This window comes from Xenopus laevis, chromosome 6L (assembly GCF_017654675.1).
Source record: "Xenopus laevis strain J_2021 chromosome 6L, Xenopus_laevis_v10.1, whole genome shotgun sequence".
Classification (NCBI taxonomy): domain Eukaryota; kingdom Metazoa; phylum Chordata; class Amphibia; order Anura; family Pipidae; genus Xenopus; species Xenopus laevis.
In genome coordinates, this window is record NC_054381.1 from 42,849,859 (window position 1) to 42,872,363 (window position 22,505).

Consider the following 22,505-nt stretch of genomic DNA (forward strand, 5'->3'; position numbering starts at 1 on the left):
TCATTTGTCCACGTGTAACAGGATAACACTGTGAGTTACTAGCAGATCTTTATGTCCCCGCCCCACCTGTCAGTCATCCTGCTGTTGCGTGGGTGGGGCATGTTGCTGCTTCCTTTTTCTGCCCGGTGAAGCCTAATTGAATTCACGTGACTTTGGTATGGTAGAATTCGGGAAGTTCCGTAACCTGATTGTCAGTCAATTCTAGGAGCGGCAAGGAGGAGGATTGCTGTGTGTGCTGCTGCTCATTCACAGTAGGTTATCTGTACATTGTATGAATGGTCTGAGCCGAGCGTGTCAAAGAATAGTGCCCCTGAGTGGTTCTATTATATAGGCTTAGTTACAATGCTCTATATTTGCAGTTAGTCATGCTATGTATCTCTAAGCAAATGAATCCCAGTAGCAGCCAGTATACTTGTTACTGGGAATAAGTGTCTTGCATCGCCACTAACTCACATGTTCAACCATTGCTCCTCTTGCATTTGCCTACTGATAGGAAATGGAGGGACTAAAGGGATAAGTCACAATGTTACATTCAGGGCTTTGCTGTGTAGCTTATATGTATACTGTCATTTAATGTATTTTTTATTTGTTGTTTTTTTACTAATACGTGAGAAACTGCCATCATGCTAAATCATATGCATTCTGTCGCATGATATAATGGGGCCAAACTGATATGTATAATAAGCATGTGTACAAGATCTGGGTATAATACACAAAAGCCATGAATATCTTGTAAATGATATCCTTATAAACAGTGAGTTCTGATGTCATTTCTGTCACATGACTCACTAAAACTTGTGTATTCTAATAAATAAGTACCCCCAAATATGAGGATATTAGAAGTTACCTTGGAGTTCCATGACCTTTATAAATATATGGTCATGAAACTCCTCAGTAACTTATAATATCCTTATATTTTACAAGAGGGGGTACTTTATTCACTTTATAATGGGTGCAGGGTTGTTGCCTGGCCAGTAAAAATGATTCTCCTTGCCAATGTTATCAAGAAAGAAAGAAAATGACAGGAAGGCCGGTGTGCTTTTTTTTTTTTTTAAATTTTATATAAAGGTTTGCAACCTTAAATGGGATTACTTTATTTCAAGTTGAGTCTATACTGTGAGATTAAGGCATCATACAGCCTGCCTTTCTTCATGAATGTTTAGTCCGGGCCACCACATGTATAGAAATCCCATCTGAATGCTTAAAGGGGTTAACTTGAAGAGTAACTTTGGGTATGATGTAGAGATTGATATTCTGAGACAATTTACAATTGGTTTTCATGTTTTGTTATTTAGCTTTTTTTATTCAGCAGCTCTCCAGTTTGCCATTTCAACAATCTGATTGCTAGGGTCCAAATTACCCTAGCAACCTTGCATTCATTTGAATGAGAGACTGGATTATGAATAGGAGAGGCCTGCATGGAAAGATGAGTCATAAAAAGTAGCAATAACTACATTTATAGCCTTAAAGAGCATTGGGTTTTTAGATGGCATCAGTGACCCCCATTTAAAGGAAAGAGTCAGAAGAAAAAGAAAAGTTTTAGAATTGACCATTCTATAAAATGCTAAAAGTTAACGTAAATGTGAACCACCCCTTTAAGGGTAACCCAGGAGTTGCATTTATTGATAACAACAGAAATCAAATTAGATTCCAGCGAATACATACTCTCCTTTAACTTTGCCTTGACTAGTGTGACTTGAAAAATGCTCCCAGGAATCCTATACATTCCCTGCTGTACGTCTGACTTTGTTTTTTGGGTGCACTTGTAAGTATTGTCTTTTACGTTTCTATGGGAGTTGCACAATTGTGTGCTAATTAAAAAGAATTATGAAGGTCCTGTGTTATGTTGTGAGAGTGTGGTCTTTGTACTGTATTCCATATATTACCCTACTATTCTGTATTCTCAGATGTCTTAAGATTTATTGGGTTTATGGATATTTAATTTAGGATTTCAACAATGTGGCTCTATGGCTGTCTGTCTATGTGGGCTCAATAAGATAAACACAGGGTTACTTTTAAAATTGAGCTGAATGGAAACCAATGTATACATAAAGGAGGAACTCCACAATGCGGGTGGTGCCGACACGTCGCCATGCGACAAAACGCATGCGACGTGTTGGATGTTCTGAAGGTAATAGAAAGTGAAGGAGAAATCGCAGGTATGCGCGCATGCGTTTCGTTGCACGGCGACATCGTGGAGTTCCTCCCTAACTTTATACAAGAGAAACTTGTTACATAATTGCTGAATATAGATGTATTCTCGTTTTCAGAAGGTTTAAGACCTCCTTCCCACATGGTTACTGTACTTTAAACCTGAATAAGGGGCCATGCTGTTTTGTAACTTATACTTGTTCCAGCTCCAAGTTTCTATTTTAGCATTCTGAAACTGCTGTAGTACTTGCAGTTTTGTTTATTTGCACTTCCAATATAACTACATGTTCTTCACACGGAAATAACAGTAAAAAAAAACAAACACTGACAACCTGTAATGAATAGTGTGTTATCCGGTTACACTTTATTCAAATAAAAAATTCTGACAAGTTTAGTGTTGCAGAGAACCTATTCTGTGACTTAACCCTTTCTGTTCACCTAATTTTCCACATTTGCATGCTGGTAGCCAATCTGTTTTTAGATGGGGCTCACACCTACATAAATAACTGTGGAAAATTGCCCTTCTCAGCATTTTACATTATTTTTTCTTTTTGGGTTGTACACTGCTAATAACCAGAATGAAAACTAGGAAGAAATATTCCACTTTCACATAAGCTCATTCAGGTAACTGTAGTATTCTACCTCTAACTCATTGGGACCTTTTTCCCAACTCCCCAGGGTTGTTAAACCCCCTCTATTACCTTGTTCCATTGTGAAGTGGAAGATTGTGGGACTTGTAGTCCCTCTGCTTTCCATACGGTGTGGAGTACAGAAGGGACTTCAGAAACAGAGCGACTTCAAGTGCCATAATCCAAAACTTAACAATAGAAAGTTGAGGGAGAAGAGTCTGTTCCTCAAGTTTTGATAGTGTTTAAATACTTTTGCTACACAAGGCCAACTAAATGAACTTATGTTGCAAAGGGGGCCAGCTTTGGGCAGCTGAGTGTGATGTGTTGTCATGATTACGGTACTCCTGGCTGCACGTGACTTTAGTTAAGCGGTCACTAAATCGGTTTCTCACACACACTGCAAATAGGTTAGACTAGTACAACAGCACCCATAACTCCCAATGGGAACATAATATAGATATATTAAATGAATTGGTTATGATTTTTCCAACTGGTTCCACACACTAAACAACAATGCTGTGTAATCTGCTCCTGCCCAGATATTCCCATCTGATAGACCAAGAGCCAAACCCAGTCACGTTTCGACTCTTATGAAAGCTTATGCGTCATTGAATTAATAACTAGTTTTTCATACTGTTGGCACTTCATTTTCTGAAGTCGCCCGAATTCCTTGTGAGGCAATTCCGGGCGACTTTAGAAAATGTAGCGTTCCGTGTGGAAAGGATCACAGTTTGTGATGCTTTCCACATGGCTGGTTCCAGCCCTTACTGAGCAGAGACATATAAACTAAATAAGTTATCTGTACCAGAAACAGATAATGATGCCTTGGCCTGCTTTATTACATTTTACAGTCCTGTATTATGACAGGTATTAACTTACCTCCTTAGTTATTTACAGTATTTATACAGTATTTGTCATGGCAATAAATCGCATATCGATCCTTGATTTCTTGCTGATCACAAAGTGGGTCAGGGGGAGATTGAGCGAGAAACATTCACCTGTTACATTTTCTCGCTATATGATTTGGAAGATCAACATTTCTCCTTTGGTCTTTTTGACTTATGTAGGTTCTATTTATGTTGCAAAATGGGAAATTTATATCAAGTTGCTGTAGTGTTTGACTTTCCTTTTGAATTTGCTTGTATATTTTAGAGAAGTGAAAGTCTAATTAGCTGTGTGTAAAATAAAATATAGTAACCATAAACAACTTGAAATTGATGCAAGAACGAATAGGCTTGGTTTAGTTTACAAATGTAGAAAACAGTGCAACAAGCACGCAAGCCGCCCATTAAGTCAATAGTGTGTGTATGGTGTCTTCTGCCAATCCAGTTTTGCAAGGGCTCATACTTTTGGGTTTCATTGTATATTCAGGCTGATTGGTTAGATAAGTGTATCCATGTGTGTTGCAGGTTTTGTGTGGCCTTCTTAACTCAGTTTGGGCAAATGTTTCATCTGCCTTCTAAAGTATTCAACAACCGCATTCCCTGAAGCAGTGGTGTGTGTGCATATACCAGAGAGGGAGTTGCTTTAGTTTAAGCCCATAGGCTTGCACTATACATAAAAACTTGTTGTTTTTTTGTGACTGGTGTAGAGTAGGAAATGCTGCATAAAAGTTCCCTGCCACTGCCTAATCTATTAACCAGTTTCTTATCTTTTTTTCATTTTTATTTTTTTTTACGTGGGATTTCATCTAAGTTTAGTTTTTAGGTTTTTTTTTCTATACATTTTTAAGAATCATCAATAGTGACCGCACATGCATAGTGAGCGCAGCGGAGCTCACGGGCACCATATTCTTCACTTCGTGTCTTCTTCCTCCCCTTCTGCAATTTCCATCGCTTTTGGCACATGTGCAGTTGATGCGAACCCAAAAATTGCTCCACTTCACAAAGATTACCGAAGAAAAGAAGAGCTCTGCTGCGCTTACTCTGCATGTTCGGTCACTATTTCAAGAGGTGGCAGAATTCTGGGGTAGGGGGAGGCAGGCAGTGGGCCAACGGAGGGGGCCAGTGGGGAATTAACATTGCGGGGGTGTAGTTCTCCTTTAAAGCAGAACGAAACCCCCCTATTAGAAAAGCTCCTAACTACTGCCCTAGATAATCCCCCCCCCTCCCTCCTTCCCCCGCAGTGTTCATTAACCCTAAAAGTTTTCCGAATACATTGTTCAAGTATCTGTGCAGTGGAGCTCATGGGGGCCATCTTCACTCTTCATCTGTAACGGAGTGCCGTATTGGCGCATGCGCAGTTGGAGCAGTCTTCCAGCTTGTAGCAACTGCGCATGTGCCAAAAGTGCCTTGAATTGCCGAATGGAAGAGGACCCGAAGAAGGCAGAAGATCCGGAAGATGGCGCCAATGAGCTCAGCTGTGCTTACTCTGCACCAGTCATAGGCTTAGGCAGTCAGTTATAGCTTCAAGAATTCCTAGGCCAACAAACAAAGGTTCATGCAAACTGTTTATTGTAAAATCTTTACCGAAAAAGGGCTCCTATTGTCAAAAAAAAAAAAACAGGTTTGGTGAAACCATGGTCTTTGGTTTTTTGTTTTTTTAAATATTTTTTTTATATCCCTGTGGGTGGCATAACACTCACGCCAGGCGGAAGCTCCCAGGATGTTCAGCCTCGTGCATTCACATTCTGAGCAAGTCTACCAGCTTGCTCATTATGCACATGCATGTAACAACACACCTTGCACATAGAGTAGATAACAGTGCTACACTTACACTAGTTCTGCTTTTTGAAATGTCAGGTGCACAGCTGTGATCCTCTCTGCACAGGTAGAATGCACTATATAATAATTACTCCAGCAGCACTCCCAAAGGTGAGTTAAACTTTTAGCCACAGTATTTTTTTGGGGATGGTTTCTGTTTTTAACTAGCCTTCAGGCCAGACGACTTAACTGCTGATTTATTTTTATATCTAGGTAGTAGCTTAAGAAGAACAGTTCATATCTTTTCAGATTCTCCTAGCAGTTTTATGCAAGCTTTTCAAACTCAGGGGAAACAAATGTGGACCTCTAAGTCCAGTTCTTCCTCAAGTGTTTGTACAAATTATATCCCAAATATAAAAATCATGGGAACACACAGACCCTGCATCATCTACAAAGGATGCTCTGGAATTAACACACTTTGCTCTAAATGGTTTGACTGAACCCCAGGACAGCAATAAAGGAGCTGCTAGAGATGGAGGCATTAAGTACCAAAGTAGCAACATCCACCATTAAGAGAGTCCCAATGGGCTCTAAAAAAAAAAAAGCTAAATCAAAATTTGCAAATGATCTACAGGCCCATCATGAGGTTCTCTGGTCAATTGAAACAAAAATAGTACCATATGGCCATAATGATCATAGAGATGAATTGAGGAGGAAGGCTTTTAAGTTGAAGGACACCATCAGAACTGTGAAGCATGGGGGGCTGGCAGTATCATGAAGTGTGTGTGTGTGGGGGGGGATTGTTTTTGGTGCCAAAGAATCACCCAGACATTTGAATCAAACCATATATTGCTGTGTGCAGGCTCCCCCCCCTCTTTTAAAAAAATTAAAAAAATGTCCATTCTGTATGAGCCCATTTGTTAATGTTTTTACTTCTCTGCAGAACCACTTGAAAAACCATTATATGAGAAAAAAAACCCTACAAATTAAAAAAAAAAAAAAAAAATGTAAATTTGATATGGTGTTGCATTTACTACAAAAATATTTGAGGAGTAATGTTCATTATTCTTCTCTTTTGCAGATATCCTTAATTCCTGCTGTTATTGAAGTATGCTGCCAAGGGATCAAGAAGGCGTAAGTAATCCTTAAAAACATTTGGATGCTTTTATACACTAATTGAACTTATTTGACTTAATGGAGAATGAATGCATGTACTTAAATTGTGGCTCCTGGACTGGGAAAACGCACCACTGCGGGGTTGGCAGGCATCCTCTCACACTGCAAAAGGTTAGTATGTGCAATTGGAACCAGTCTGAACATGACTTCAACTGTGCATACTCAGCTTAGGTGATCACTTCCAAGAGAAGATTTAAGCTCCCCATACACTGGCCGATATAAGCTGTCGACAAATTGTCTGCTGTGTATGGCGCCCTCCAGGCTTTGCCAGATCGATATCTGTCAGAAAACTGTGACTTGTGCTGTGATAAACTTCAGTCACTCTACTGCTGTAAAAGAAAGTCGGGCAGATGCTGATTGGGCAGGTTAGAAAATCCTGTCGGATCGGGCCGCATTTTTTCGTTGATGCGGTCCCGTGATCCGACCGCCAGTTTGACCTCCGTTCTGATCCGATCGTTGGGCCCAAGGGCCCACGATCGGATCAGCCCGATATCGCCCACTTCAATGTGGGCATATCTGGGAGAGATCCGCTCGTTTGGCGACATCGCCACTGTAGGCTGCCTACACACCAATATCACAACACCAATTTTACTACTAAAAACAAATCTACTTGCTGGTTCAGGAATTCAATTTTATATTGCAGAGTGAATTAATTTCAGTATAATGTGTGTGATTTAGAAATAAAATGACATCATAAAAATCATGACTGAATCCCTTTAAGTAGTAGTAGGTGTCACCCATCAGCCCCAATTCACTATTCTGCTTTTTGGGGACAGGTAGGGAGTGGAGTGTGTTGTCATGAGGCGGAGAATAGCCTCTCCTGGGTTTGTCACTTAAGTACATGGGTTTTGTTTTACTTTAATTTTATGTTATTTTTAGGGATGCACCAAATCCAGGATTCAGTTCAGGATTCGGTCTTTTTCAGCAGGATTCGGATTCAGCGGAATCCTTCGGCCCGGATGAACCGAATCCGAATGCTAATTTGCTTATGCAAATTAGGATTCAGTTCGGTATTCGGGCCGAATCTTTCACGAAGGATTCAGGGGTTCGCTGAATCCAAAAAAGTGGATTCGGTGCATCCCTAGTTATATTATACACCAACATTAATATAGCTTTATTATTATTATTATTATTATTATTATTATTATTATTATTATTATTATTATTATTATTATTATTATTCTAAATAGATAGAAGTCCATTTGTTTCTCGTGCACACTCAGTAGAGATGAGCTGCATCAGTTTGTAATGCCGGAAGAAGCAGGTTGTGTTGCATTTAGCTGTGTACATGGATGATCAAATATTATTTCTCCTTTTATCTGGTGTTAGAGAGCCAAATGTCACCTGTTTATTGAAACTAACATGTTTCCCATAGCTATGAGAAAGTACATTTCTATCAAGGTAAATTGGTTTTTTTTTTTTTTTTTTTCTCTCTAAATGTCTCGTACGTTAAAAAAAAAAGTTTATCCCTTTAAAATGTTTCAGTACAAGCCTTTAAAGCTTGATACAATGTATCGATTTTAAAATAGAATGCAACAAATAACGTTTTTTGAGTTGGTTCTGTTTGTTTTCCTAAAATTTTAAAACTGAAAATTTTCCCCTTGTCTAATGACCTGTATATGCGCTCTGAAATGTTCCACTATGATACATTAGTTGCTGGCGTTTCTGGAGTCTTACAGAGTATGTCTCTCAGACTGGAAATACTGACTGCAACTAATGTATCCTATCGCAAACAGCTGCTTTGATAGAGGTTTAAATGGGAAATATTGTGGAAATGAAAACTTTATAGAAACTTCATTATATTCAAATACAAAATGTTCTACTGTTTTTGAAATAAAAGATAATAGTCTTTGCTATCCCCCTCTCAGAATCTGTCTCTTCATTGAGGAGTCGTAAGTTTGATTTATTTTTTATTTTATTTATTTTTTTTTGGTGGGGCTTTCCTAGCAGAAACCAAATATAACAAAAAAACCTCAGTGGGTTCTTTCTGGAGCACAGAGCATTTTCACTTCTCGGAATAAATTAAACACAAGCAGAACCTGGAAAAGGTAGAAAAGATTGAATGCTCTGTGCTCTAGAAAGGGACCAACGGGTAAAGCCCTAATACTCCAGCAGGCCAGTCTAACACTGATCCTAGGAGTGGCTGTACATACACAGATGTTAGAGCATGTGTGCCCAATTTAGAACAATAAGCTAATTTTGTGGTTGAGCAGGTGCTGTTTTGACCCATTAAAAATAGACACATGAGTACTCCTTTTATATAAAGGAATATCTTTTCCTATACAAGTGCCGATATGATTCTTTGCCTGCGTAAATGTGGAAAACAGTTGGAACCCAATGACTGCATTATAGATAGTGCTGAGTAATTTTGTTAAAAATAAATAAATACTGTGTAAACAAGTCTTTGCGTTCAGGTAACGCAATTCAACACAATTCATTCTTTACATATTTACTTGAAGTGACCCTGAAACAGTGCACTTATAGTGAATGGGTTTTCCCCAAGCATTATAGTTCACCATACTGTTAAAATGCCTTGAAATAAGGATTTCTAACATTGCAAAACAATGAAAAAAAAAATCCTACCTTCCTTCCTCTTATTTACGCTATAGCTCCGTGAAGAGAAAAATTCCAGAGCAAGTTCAGTCTGGTGACTTAGTTGTACTGAATTTCCCTTCCCTTTTCTGACCTTTATAAAAGGCAGCTTTTGCATTTGCTATGCAGTTCAGTGAGGCAGATCAACAAGTGTACCCTACAGGGCACAGTCGGTGCTGTAATAATCTTAAAATCATGATCTTACAGGAAACCATCTCTGTGTGGGTGCGAGACCCTAAAGTACAGAAAGAAGATTGGCATTCTTATGTGGATTATGAAATATGTCTTCATGTAAGTATCCAAGTCCACTCATCGTATTAATGCTGTAGGGGAAATGGGACTTTTCTCTGTTAAAAGTCAAAAATATCATCTTTGTATCAGGCTGGGGTACTAGCGGTTTAAGGTTGGCCTCTGCTAATAGTGTGTTAATTTTGTTGGTAGGGGAATCTGGTACTTCTTTCCACTTGTCTGTTTTGCAGCAGATAGGTTGGTTTGACTTACTGAACCCTCAGCCTACTGTTTACACTAAGTATTTTTTTAACTTTATGTATTTTACGCACATGCACACTTTCAGTATGTGACTAGAAAAGGTTAAAAAAAAGTTTTTTTGTAGTGTGCTTATTAGTAACGACATCATTTGCCCCCTTGATATTTTGATCAAGTTGGATAACATTGTATTTTTCATAATGCTCTCCAGCACGGCATTTCTGAGCGCATTTAGAATATTAGAGGTTTATACAGGCTAAAGAGTTGTATTTTTTCCCCTACAGACAAATAGTATGTGTTTTACCCTGAAAACGTCATGTGTAAGAAGGAGGTTTCGGGAGTTTGTATGGCTTCGCCAAAAGCTTCAGAGCAATGCTGTATTAACGTAAGTCTGTTTTATTCTATACATTGTTATACATTGGCATAGCTGAGTGTGTTTGTATACATTGTTTATACCTGCATTACATTTAGAGTTGTACAGTGTTGTGTGAGAAGAATGTTCACTACTAGCTACTTAATACGGTGATATAATAGAGTTGCTGTTATGTTGTCTTAATGTTGGTAGTAAACTGCATTAAAAACTGCAGTTTTCATATCAAAATTGTTGTAAGCCATACTGTAAAAACTCAAAAATCTGAATTCTTTTTTTGTAATATTTTATTCAGTCAACTACCAGAACTACCTCCCAGAATACCATTTTTTAAAATCTCTAATAGTCAAAATTTGGAGCAGCGTGTCCGTGGATTGCAAGAGTTCTTAAACAAGTAAGTATATAACCTAGTTTTACATATTCCCTGCAAGTATGAAGTTATTGTCTGATAATTCATGCACTGTGTAACAGAGCCATCTTGTGGTTATCAGCATATGGAACCCAAGAGGAAACTGGTTCAATTATCTAGTATTTGGACTTGCCCAGTCTGGAAATAGGCCAGTGGAATGTTTTTCAGTGAACTATTTTTCTAACACCTCTTCCTCTTGGCACATTTTTTTTTTTATTAATTTTGTCTCCGTAGCTGTGACCTTGCCACTGAAAGTTCTCTATCCAATTATTTTTACACCAATAATTCACTATCCAATAGACCAAATAGTTTTAATGTTTCACAGCTCGTTGCTGTTCTTGTTTTGCTGAGAGTTACTAGACCTGGTGCAAGCCCTGTACCTGTAACCATGTTACCCCTAAAATATCTGCATGGCATAAACCTGGTAAACCTAGTGGTGAGGGTTTGGGAACACTTACTGCTTTAAATTGCAATTGCATTTACAAAGAAATTTAAACCCATTGGGGAAAAAAAGTTTTAAAAAACTTCTTTTCCTTCATTATACAAAAACACCAGAGGACCCCTTTAAAACACAAAATGTATGTGGGTAACTAGGGTCTACTGACAAGAATATTGAATGATACAAATATATGACTTCAAGGGCAAGTCTACTCCAAAGTAAAAATTTGCCTAATACAAGAAAACATAATTCTAAGAAACTTTCCAATATACAGTTATTAAAAAAAAATTTCAGTGCTTTTAAATTATTTATAAAAACAATTGCTATTGAAAGTTGCAGTTGCAACTCCTGGTTGTTCCTTTTTAAACAATGTTGCAAAAGTCTTGGTTCCCCAGCAATGACAGTAGTGATGTGCGGGTCATGATTTCCCTGACCCGCACTTGACCCTAACCCCACCCTACCTTAGCCTGCCTGCATCCGACTTCTGGGTTGCTTTAATAGACCCGTGCTGCCCGCCCCACGATGATGTCACAAAAGGGGTGGGGCGAGTAGGCGCAGCGTCTATAAAAGATGAAGCCGGCATTTGACGCCACCTGCGAAGAAGAGTGCGTGGTCGGCCCGTGGCTATCGGCCCGGCCCACACATAACTAAGACAGGTCTTTTAATCAGCTGTCTTGTCTTATATTGTATCAACAGTCTGAGCCATCAGGGCAGAGAATAGAAAAGGGGTTCTTCTTTTAATAGCAATGTGTATACAAATTACTTAAACCATCGAAAATTTGTAATGCATGTATAATCAAATTTGCTTAGCATTGTTTTCATTTAAACTTAAAGGGGTGGTTCACCTTTGCCGTTATTTAAGAGTATCAAATTCCTCACAACTTTGCAGTTGGGCCTCGCCATTAATATTTTTTAGTTTTTGAGTTTTCAGCTTTTTAATGAGTCACTGACCCTCTCTAAAGATAAATGCTCTGTGAAGCTACAACTGTATTGTTATTGCTACTTTTATCACTCATCTTTCTCTTCTTTCTCTGTTCATATACCAGTCTCTTATTCAAATTAATGCATGGTTGCTAGGGTAATTTTGACCCACATTGCTGAAATTTCAAAACTGGTGAGCTGCTGAATGAAAAAGGCAAATAATTTAAAAACCACAAATAACAAAAAATGATAAACAACTGGAAATTGTCTCAGAATATCCCTCTCTACATTATACCAGAAGTTATTTCAATGGTGAACAAAAAATATTGACATTCCCTTTAAACTGCCAAGCCCTGTTCCATTCTAATCTCTCCCTATGCACTGCTGACCTGTAATATCCTGCTCTGTACTAGGAAGGATTGTAGCAATTCTTAGAATTACTCTTAAAAAGCAGAACACCATTAAAACACTTGGACTTGGACTTCAGCCAGTAACTTTAACAGGCAGGTAGCACGTGCTTGAGAGTAAATGGTTAAACAAAAAGTCATGCTTTTAAGAAATGGTGCAGAATTTCCTCAAGTAAAGAGTAATGTTGGACAAGCATATGCTAATACACTTAGCCAAAATGGTCATTTTCAGGCATCTATATAACAAGCATTTCTCTAAAAAAATTATTTCTCAACCACAAAGGAAATACTTAAAGGAACAGTTCAGTGTGAAAATAAAAACTGGGTAAATAGGCTGTGAAAAATAAAAAAATGTTTATAATATATTTAGTTAGTCAAAAATGTAATGTATAAAGGCTGGAGTGACTGGATGTGTAACAGAACACTACTTCCTGTTTTTCAGCTCTATAACTCTTGAGTTAGTCAGCGACTTGAAGGGGGGCCACATGGGACATAACTGTTCAGTGAGTTTGCAATTGATCCTCGGCATTCAGCTCCGATTCAAAAGCAACAGATATGACCCATGTGCCCTCCACTCAAGTCTCGGATTGGTTTCTGCCTGGTAACCAGGGAAACCAGTCAGTGTAAACCAAGAGAGCTGAAAAGCAGGAAGTAGTGTTCTGACTGATATGTTAGAAACCTAATCACTCCAGCCTTTATACATTACATTACTAACTAACTATATTAGAAACATTTTTTATTTTGCACAGCCTATCCATTTACCCAGTTTTTATTTTTACACTGAACAATTCCTTTAAAAGTCTCAAGGGCTGCTCTGTGATGTGTGGGCACAGACTGGGCTGCCATACAATTAAGCTATAGGTATCTACCTTTTGGGAGGTGTTCATATCTGCCATTAGGCTGACTGCATTTGGTATTGACATTTCCCATTAACATACATGACAGGTGGTGGTATCAGTTTTTGTTTTGCTGGCAAGTAATGGTTTTGGATATAATTTTAAAGGCATCATTGGCTACCTGTTAAACTTGTAGCATTAATGTATTGGTCCGAAGTACCATTTGCAGCTTATATGAACCATTATTCAGAAAAACCTAAAACTATAATGTGTAGTTCAAGTCTTAAGCAATACCCACCATTGAAGCTTTCACCTTCCCCTTCATAACTATGCAAATGTTGGGAGTTTTCAAAAGTGTAAAAGACAGTTTTCCCTTGAGCATTTTGAGACCCAATGATTCCTATATTATTGCCGGGTGGTTCCCCTTCAAAGTTAACTTTTAGTATATTATAGAATGGCAAATTTTAAGCAACTTTTCAATTCTTCTTAAATTTTTTTTTTCTTTTTTTATAATTTATGAATGATTTGTCGCCTTTTTTTAGACTTTTCCAGCTTTCAAAAGGGGTCACTGACCCCATCTAAAAAAAAATGCTCTAATTCGGGCCCTAGCAACTAGATTGCTGAAGATCTACTGAATAAAAAGCAAAAATTCAAAAGCCACATAATAAAAAAATTAAACATGCAAATTGTCTCAGAATATCACACTCTATATCCTGCTAAAAATTAATTTAAGGAGGAACAACCTCTTTTAAAATGGCTATAGAGTCGTGCCCTGTAAAAATTGTCATTTGTCAGAGCTATGTATTGAATACTCTGAATTTATTACGAATTTATTTATAGTTTTCCGGAGGGGACTAGTGAAATATATAGTCGGTACAACATCCTTACTGAGCAGTAGAAAAGGAGCATTAAAGGGGTTGTTCACCTTTAAATGAACTTTTATTATGATGCAGAAAGTGATATTCTGAGACAGTTTGCAATTGATTTCCATTTTTTATTATTTGTGGTTTTTGAGTTGGCTTTTTATTCAGCCGCTCTCCAGTTTGCAATTTCAACAATCTGGTTGCTAGGGTTCAAATTATCCTAGCAACCATGCATTGATTTGAATGAGACTGGAACATGAATAGAAGAGAGCCTGCAGAGAAAGATGAGTAATAACATTTGTAGCCTTACAGGCCATTTGTTTTAGATGGGGTTAGTGACCCCCATTTGAAAGCTGGAAAGATTTAGACTAAGGCAATTAATTTAAAAACTACTAAAAATAAATAATGAAGGCTAACTGAAAAGTTGCTTAGAATTGGCCATTCTATAGCATAATAAAAGGACCACCCCTTTAAGCGTGTGCGGAGAAGCTAGATCTGGTAGGTTGACCTTTCAGGTGTGTCAGACTGTAGCCAGTATACAGTGTAACATGTAAGCAATTTGAGTGGTAGACTTGATACCCTAAGGCAGGGGTCCCCAACCTTTTATACCCGTGAGCCACATTCAAAAATAAAATATGTTGGGGAGCAACACAGGCATGCAAAAAGTTCCTGGGGTGTCAAGGGCTGTGATTGGCTAATGGGTGGCCCCTATGTGGACTGACAGCCTACCGAAGGCTCTATATGGTTTTTATACAACCTAAACTTGCCTCCGAGCCAGTAATTCCAAATTAATCACCTGCTTTGTGGCCACTGGGAGCAACATCCAAGGTGTTTGAGAGCAACATGTTGCTCGTGAGCTACTGGTTGGGGATCACTGCCCTAAGGGGTATATTTATCAAAGAGTGAAGTTAGAGATCACCACAGTCCTCTAGAGTGAAATTCCACCACTCTCCATTCATTTCTATGGGATTTTTAAGAGTATTTATCAATGGGTGAAAAGTTCACCCTTTCATAAATATGCCTTTCAACATCCCATAGAAATGAATGGAGTGGCGGAATTTCACTGTGGTGATCTCTAACTTCCATCTTTCACAAATATACCCGAATGTGTTTTGCAGCTATAAAAACCATTATGTAGGAGCAGCAGCTGCAAGCAGATAAAAAGGAAGAAACTCAACTGAGCTATGCGCGGAACCAATTTGTTAAACCCGACCCTTGACCCGCAACCCACATACTAACCCGCGAGTACCTTATCCGCAACCCGATCCGCTGACCATCAAGAAACAGGAAGTTCTGTCTTTGTAAACTGGAAATTACATCATTAGAAGTTGGCATGATCAGAAAAAAAGGAGGAACTCGCTATTGTGAAGACCCGCTATCTGCATACCTGGAGAACGGCCGACCAGTGTCTATACCCACTCCCGAAACTTCTATCTGCCGCCCGCAGGGTACCGCAGGTTTTTGTGCGTAACCCGCGGGTACCCGACCCGCTTCAGGACTCTACACTGAGCCCCACATATTTTTTTTCTGACAAGGGGTTGCTGCTGCTGTGGGATAATGTGTATAGTAAGGCCACACTAAAAATCAGGGTGATCAGACCTACATAGAAACTGCGGGTGTTAGTCTGCATTTTAAACGTTATTTCTGCTTTCGAGTTCTAATTTTTCCTTGTCCCAGACCTAAAAAATAAATATTTCTTGCTGCATTTCTGGTTGAACGGTTTGCTTTTTATATTCGGTTACCATCAGCAGCTGTACCCCTTCACTTCAAACTGTGCTGGGTGATTGGCATGTGTGCAGTACAAACAAGCTTTTGTATTGTGCCAGTGTGTTGCAAATGCAACTATACCAAGCTCCCAATGTACTGGTCCAGGGCCAAACGTGATAACCCGCAAATATGGCAATTGTTGAACTCATGGTGGTGGCACACGTCAAGTTGGATTTTTAAAACCTATGGCACAGTCCACAGGTTACTGCAGTCCTGTGGTTGGGTGACTGTCCTCTGTGATAAGGATAATGGTCCTGTGGTCCTAAAACAGGCCCCTATTCACAGAATTCATTGCCATAAAACTGCTATTGGGAAATGTTGATGTAGTTTAAAGAAACAGTAACAACAATAAAATGAGTATTTCAAAGTAATGAAAATAGATCAGTTTTACCAGTGCAGGGCAACACTACATTATGTTTGCTTCAGGAACACTACTATTGTTTATAAAAACAAGCTGCTCTGTAGCAATGGAGGAAATTGGAAAAAAAGCTATATGGCACAGGTTAAATAGTGGATAACAGATAACATTATGTTCTACAGAGCCTTTTCTCCTTTGAATGGCTGCCCCCATTGCTACACAGCAGCTTATTTATATACACTATAGTCGTGTTTTAAAAGCAAGTTTTACCAGTGCAGGGCAACACTGCATTATATTTTTATTTATATTTCTTTTAAAATGCTCCTTTTTTGATATTTCTGTTCCTTTAACAGCTATGTTGCTTTCGGGGTCTTCACCTTTACCGTTCATTCTGTTTTTTAGAGGAACACCTAGGTACTGATGTATAGCCACATGAAAAATATAATCTGCTTGGAAATATCCTTGACCTAGAAGATGCCTACAAAAGGCACTAGATGATTTGCAGTTGAAATTGACACGAAACAGGCCTGAGTATTGGAGTTCTGCTTACGAACTTTTCTCCCTCTACCGAAGAGGTACCCTCTTGTCTCGTGAGCACATATGAATCCTGTTGTCTGAATATTTTAACTGAAGATGCTCGAGAGGGCGCCAGAGCACCGATACAGACAGCAGCTTTGTTCTGTGACTGTCTGGCTGAGCTTACTATTCATTAAACATTTTTATAAGAAAGGTTTGTCAATTCTATGCAAAAAAGGCCATTCATAACAGATGTACAAACCGCTGTTTTTAGTTGTAAAAAAAAAAAAAAACTGCCACACCTAATATAAATCTACCATGAATGCTTAAGTAATTACTTATATTTTATACCTGTTATTTTTCCTTGTCAGGCCTTTTTTTTTTTTTTTTTTTTTTTTCAATGTACGGGTATTAATGAAAGGCCGTCTCTCATAGATTTCATTTTATCCAAATAATTCACATTTTTGTAACTAATTTCTTTTCCTCTGTAATAATAAACCAGTACGATGTACTTTTCCCAGCTAAGATATAATTATTCCTTATTGGAAGCAAAACTTGCCTATTGGTCTTATTTAATGTTTTCATGATTTTCTAGTAGACTTAAGGTATGGAGATCCAAAATACAGAAATCTGATATTCGGAAAACTCCAGGTCCTGAGCATTCTGGATTAGAGGTCCCATGATTCTGCTATTCATAGACTGAGGGCTCAGGATGTTCTCGCTGCAGACTTCAGTGGTACCTGTAGTAATAACCAATGCATGTAAATGGTTATGGCCCCTGAAGTTTTTTATTTATTTATTTATTTTTTGACTAGACCGAAAAAATCCAGTAGCACTTCCATTATACTTTAATACATTTTTACTTAGCCTTAGGAGTGCTCCCACAACCCCCCTTTTATATTGGACAAAACCAGCCTTTTACACATTTGTTAACCTTTTTGTAGGCATGTACTCCAGTTATTCAGGGTAGTCTGATATTGCTTGTGCACTTCAATTATCAAATACTGCTGGGCTGAGATTAGAGCTTTGATTGGGCCAAGTGTTTGGGATTATATGCCTACGCTCCAGTTTTAATCAGAGTGGTTCTATACGCCACTTCCTGTAATTGGGATTCTTCTTTTCTTGGATGCATTTATGGCATCAACTCTCCAGACTCTCTTCTAGCCTTAATTTATAGAAGTGCTCTGCTGTTGTAATGATTTAGTTCGGGCCATGTTTGTACTTATTTTTTAAAAGAGACTATTTGTTATGAAATGGCACCGTTGATATTTATTCAAGGGATATGTCTGACATTGTAGTTAAGATGACAGAAGCATTATTCAAGAGAAACCGCTGCAGCTGTGATCATTTTTCCTGTATAAATTAGCATGATCAGGTCTTTGTATGTTAGAGATGCAAATAATACGCAGACATCACTTTCAGGCATTTGTAAGTACACTGACCAGATCTTCAATAAGATCAGAGAGCTGGTACTGTTTACAGAATGTAAACAATTAATTAAACAATCCTTTCCTATGAAATGTTGCAGCAAGTACTTAACTAGTCATCTGTAGGTTGCCTACAAATCCCTGGCATATTTAGCTAGAATATGTTTGCAGCAGCGTAATGGAACTGCAGTGTATTCTTGGGGTTGTTCTGCTTTTATGTTAAGCAAGGCAATCGTGTATATGTTAGCCCACGTCTGAACCATTTGCTTCTCATTTTGGTTGTTGAGGGGAGGTAATTTAAGCACCAGTAAAAAAAAAAAAAAAGTAGGGATGCACCGAATCCACTATTTTGGATTCGGCTGAACCCCCGAATCCTTCGCAAAAGATTCTACCGAATACCGATCCGAATCCTAATTTGCATATGTTTTGTGACAAAAAGTCACGTGATTTCCCTCCCCACCCCTAATTTGCATATGCAAATTAGGATTTGGTCGAATCCTTCTGAAAAAGGCTGAATCCTGGATTCTGTGCATCTACCAGATTTGTCCTGCGCTACTTGCTACATGAATGTGTTCAGTTGTCCGATGCTTTATCCAGATGAAGCCAGCCTGATGATGCCAGAGCAAATGAGTTAAAAGCCATGTCACACAGTGACTGTATATCTTGATATATAAATAAATATTGTAAACTATGAAAACCAGTGTCTTTGCATTTCTCTATTAGGTGTGTCACACAAATGGTTTGTGATGGGGCTGCCTTTTATAGATAGACCTATGCCAAGATGTCATATGTAAAAATGTATAACAAATGGTTCTGTCCTTACTATATTCAATGGATATATGCAAGTATATATTGTGTATATACACATATCTCCCTAATATATAAACATGCACTCTGCTAGGACAGTAAGGTAGCCCACTGGCTATGCTTATTGGCTTTGTTGGCTTGCCCAGTCAAGACCATATGCAGGGTAATTCCAAAGTATATATAAGATGAACTGTAGCTCACCGATATTAATTGCTTTCTTGACACTTGACAAAGGGCCTAGCCCGAAACATGTAGAATGCTTTGGATATTTACCTCCCCAATAAAAGTTTTTTTTGCCGTCTCGGACTACTGCCGAGGATTTGTCCTGCATTTCTATCTTTCTTGAGAAGACCATATGCAATACAGGATCTGGAATGCCTGGGGTTTTCTTGATAAGGGATCTTTCTTTAATTAGGATCTCCATACCTTTAAGTCTGCTAATATATATTTAAACAATAAATAAACCTGATAGGATTGTTTTGCCACCAGTGTAGTTGTTGGTTTTTTTTTTTTAAAAGAAAAGTAAAATTATTCGATTAAAATTGACTCTATGGGAGATGGCCTTGCCATAACTCAATGCTTTCTAGATAAGGGATCCCATTATTAACATAAGTGCTGGCATTTTTTTTTAATTCTATAGAAAAGTCTGAGTTACTCTTGATTGCTGATTCTGATTAACATCTGTGTTAAAATAAAAGGGAAATTAAAAAAAAAAACGCACGCACACACACAAGCACACTCCAGGGTCTTCGCTTAAAATACAATTTATTAATTCATGCCAGTATCTATCTATGTGTGTATAGTTATTGTATGAACAGGAACATAGTACATAATGATGACCAACATTATATTCGTAACCCCAACATTAAGCCTGTAATTTATTTACTTCCTGGTATTTATATAGCACAGAGACATTTTCATAGTGCTTTTGCAGACATTAATACAGCATTCATATCAGTCCCTGGCCCAGTGGAGCTTTAGCCCTGTCTGAAATAAGACTCAGAATACCCATGTATATATGGGTGTATCCAAAAGAATGGGGGCAGCCATGTTGTTCCTCTTCATTGCGTGCAGCATAAAAAGGGGAAAGATCTGTCCTCTTTTAGTATGTTGTAGCATGGCCAATTCTAAGCAACTTTTCAATTGGTCTTCATTATATATATTTTTTATAGGTTTTGAATTATTTGCTTTGTTCTGACTTTTCCAGCTTTCAAATGGGGGTCGCTGACCCCATCTAAAAAACAAATGCACTGTAAGGCTACAAATGTATTATTGCTACTTTTTGATTACTGTTTCTGTCCAGGCCCTCTCTTATTCATATTGCAGTGTCTTATTCAAATCAATGCAGGGTTTCTAGGGTAATTTGTTCCATAACAACCAAATTGCTGAAATGGCAAACCAAAGAGCTGCTGAATAAAAATCTAAATAACCAAACCAATTGTAAATGGTCTCAGAACATCTCTCTGTATGCCATACTAAAATTTAACTCAAAGGAGTGCGTTATTTCTTAAAATCTCAAGTTTTATAAAATATATTTATTTTATCAGTATTGATACTGGAAGATCACTCGTTTAATCAAAATATCATGTATGTTCTGGTTCTTGTAAAAGAAATACAAAATCTACTGCTCTAAACAGATTTATTGATCGTTCTAGTTCATTACAAACATTACCCAGCAGTTATGTTAAATATATAATGAACTAGAAAGATCAAGAAATCTGGATGCACTTTAAGACTCCTTTACTGCAGAATGTTTCTTACTCTATCACTTGGCATCATCTTGACCGTTCTGCCTGTGCCCTGAAAACTATGTTCATTCCTACATGTATTCCTTTCAGGGTTTTGCACTGTCCAGTTCTGCTCTCTGACAGCCGACTTCACCTTTTCCTACAAACCCAGCTTGGTGCAGAAGAAATTGATGCCTGCGCATCTGGAAAAACAGAATATACCGTTTTTGAAGCCATTCACAAGTTTGCCAACTCGAACCGGCGGTTTCCTGTGGAAGAGGAAGAGAAAACAAGTCATTACTTGGATCCCGAGAGGTACTTTCATGTGTGGTAGCCTCTTTTATTTATTTATTTATTTTTGTTTGTGTAATACTCTGATAATGAAAAAATTAATTGACTGAGATTTTATTGAGCTGTGACAGCTTTTCATAAGAGTCCTCACACACCTCCACGCTGAATTAATGGATGCAGTAGAAATTCAATTATCTGCATTCTGATTATGTGAATTTCATTTAGTCAGACTTGAATTATTCGCGTTTAAATTATCTAGCTCAAAAAAAAAAACCCCTAACCACATTCCAAATGGCTAATTAAAAGTCCAAATTTCCTGTCTCTCCTTCTGACTGGAGATAATTAAAGTTCTCCTCTGCTACTCAGCCTTTGAGTGTGTTGTGAAAACCAATTTCCCCGTTTTGACCCCAGACTTGAGATCCTTGCTGCTTCTACCTCCCCCCCCCCACCCTGTTAATTATTATTTTTTCTTCTCAATTCCCCCCACAGTTCATCCTCAAAGCTTGGATACAAGTGTGATGGTGATTTCGTGCATGGATGCAACCTAGACAAAGAACGTGAAGAAGTGTGGACTACTATTCTGCCTCCAAAGTAGTTTGGACTCTGGACATTTTAGTTTTATTTGTTCAGTATTTAATACCAGTGTGTGAAAACTGTAACAGCTTTCATTTGGCATTGTCAAACACTGACCCAGATACCCATGTACAGCAATGCCAATGTATTTAAAGGGAAAAACCTTTTTATATATAGTATCAAATTTGCAGATTAATGAAGGCTAATTAAAATAATTTCACCATCGGTGGGTTTATAGTAGGTCAAGTCATGTATGCCGGCACAAACTCCTGACACTCCTGGGGCTGCAGATCCCCGACTCCACAGGAAGAGGTGAATCGAATCTTTCCTTGTCCCCGACTCCACAGGAAGAGGTGAATCGAGATCTGCTGATGCTCACACTATTTACTTTACAGCTAGCATTCGTCATCTTTTTCTGGCAGCGGCACGGCAGATGTCGGGAAGGTGCCTGTGTGATTCTGCACAAGAAAAAAAAAAACACTAGGAGCCAAACTGCTTTTTAAAAAAACTTTTCAATATATGTTAGTATAGTTTTGTGTGAACTTTCCTTTAAATTAAATGTTTTTTTTGTGTTTAGATACTTGCTCACTGAAACAGTCTGTAACAAAATACATTTTAAGCATATATATATATGTGTGTGAGAAAATCTGAGGGTAGCCGTGACACACAGCAGATTGCACCCTGTAGTGGCATAGATAACTACTGATTTAGCCTTCATTTAGTCACCACTGGTAGAGTTTCACAGAGACCTTGCAGTTTCATTTGACAAATTGCACTCATTCCCTGCTCCTTAAAACAAGCCACTTAAACTGCAATAACTGCTTTGGGGGGAATAAAACCTTTCTGAATGGTCACTTGTTAGTGAATATTATGTGCACTTTATTGCTGCCTCCTCATGAAGCCAATGAACTGTTTTTTTTTTTTGTTCAGATTATTGTTAAGTTTTGTTTGTATTTTTGCTATGTTACTGTGATTTTTATTTTGCTGCTATTGCTGACTACTCAATACATTTTTTTTCTTTGTTTGTAAGCCATTATATACATTGTATGTTATGTTCTAATTTAAGGACATGTCAAATAAAAACAAAGTACACAAACTAATGTAGTCTTGTATTACAA

The 22,505-nt window shown here is 38.1% G+C and overlaps 1 protein-coding gene across 1 annotated transcript; it reads left to right on the forward strand.

Annotated features, from left to right (window-relative positions):
* Nucleotides 1-220: 220 nt before the first annotated feature.
* snx10.L (sorting nexin 10 L homeolog) lies at nucleotides 221-22,483 on the forward strand. Its single transcript, NM_001092381.1, is given in 7 exon segments — nucleotides 221-251; nucleotides 6,504-6,556; nucleotides 9,398-9,481; nucleotides 9,961-10,061; nucleotides 10,342-10,440; nucleotides 20,635-20,838; nucleotides 21,304-22,483. Coding segments are annotated over 6 exon segments (618 nt in total). The 5' UTR covers nucleotides 221-251; nucleotides 6,504-6,532; the 3' UTR covers nucleotides 21,410-22,483.
* The last annotated feature ends 22 nt before the right edge of the window (nucleotides 22,484-22,505 follow it).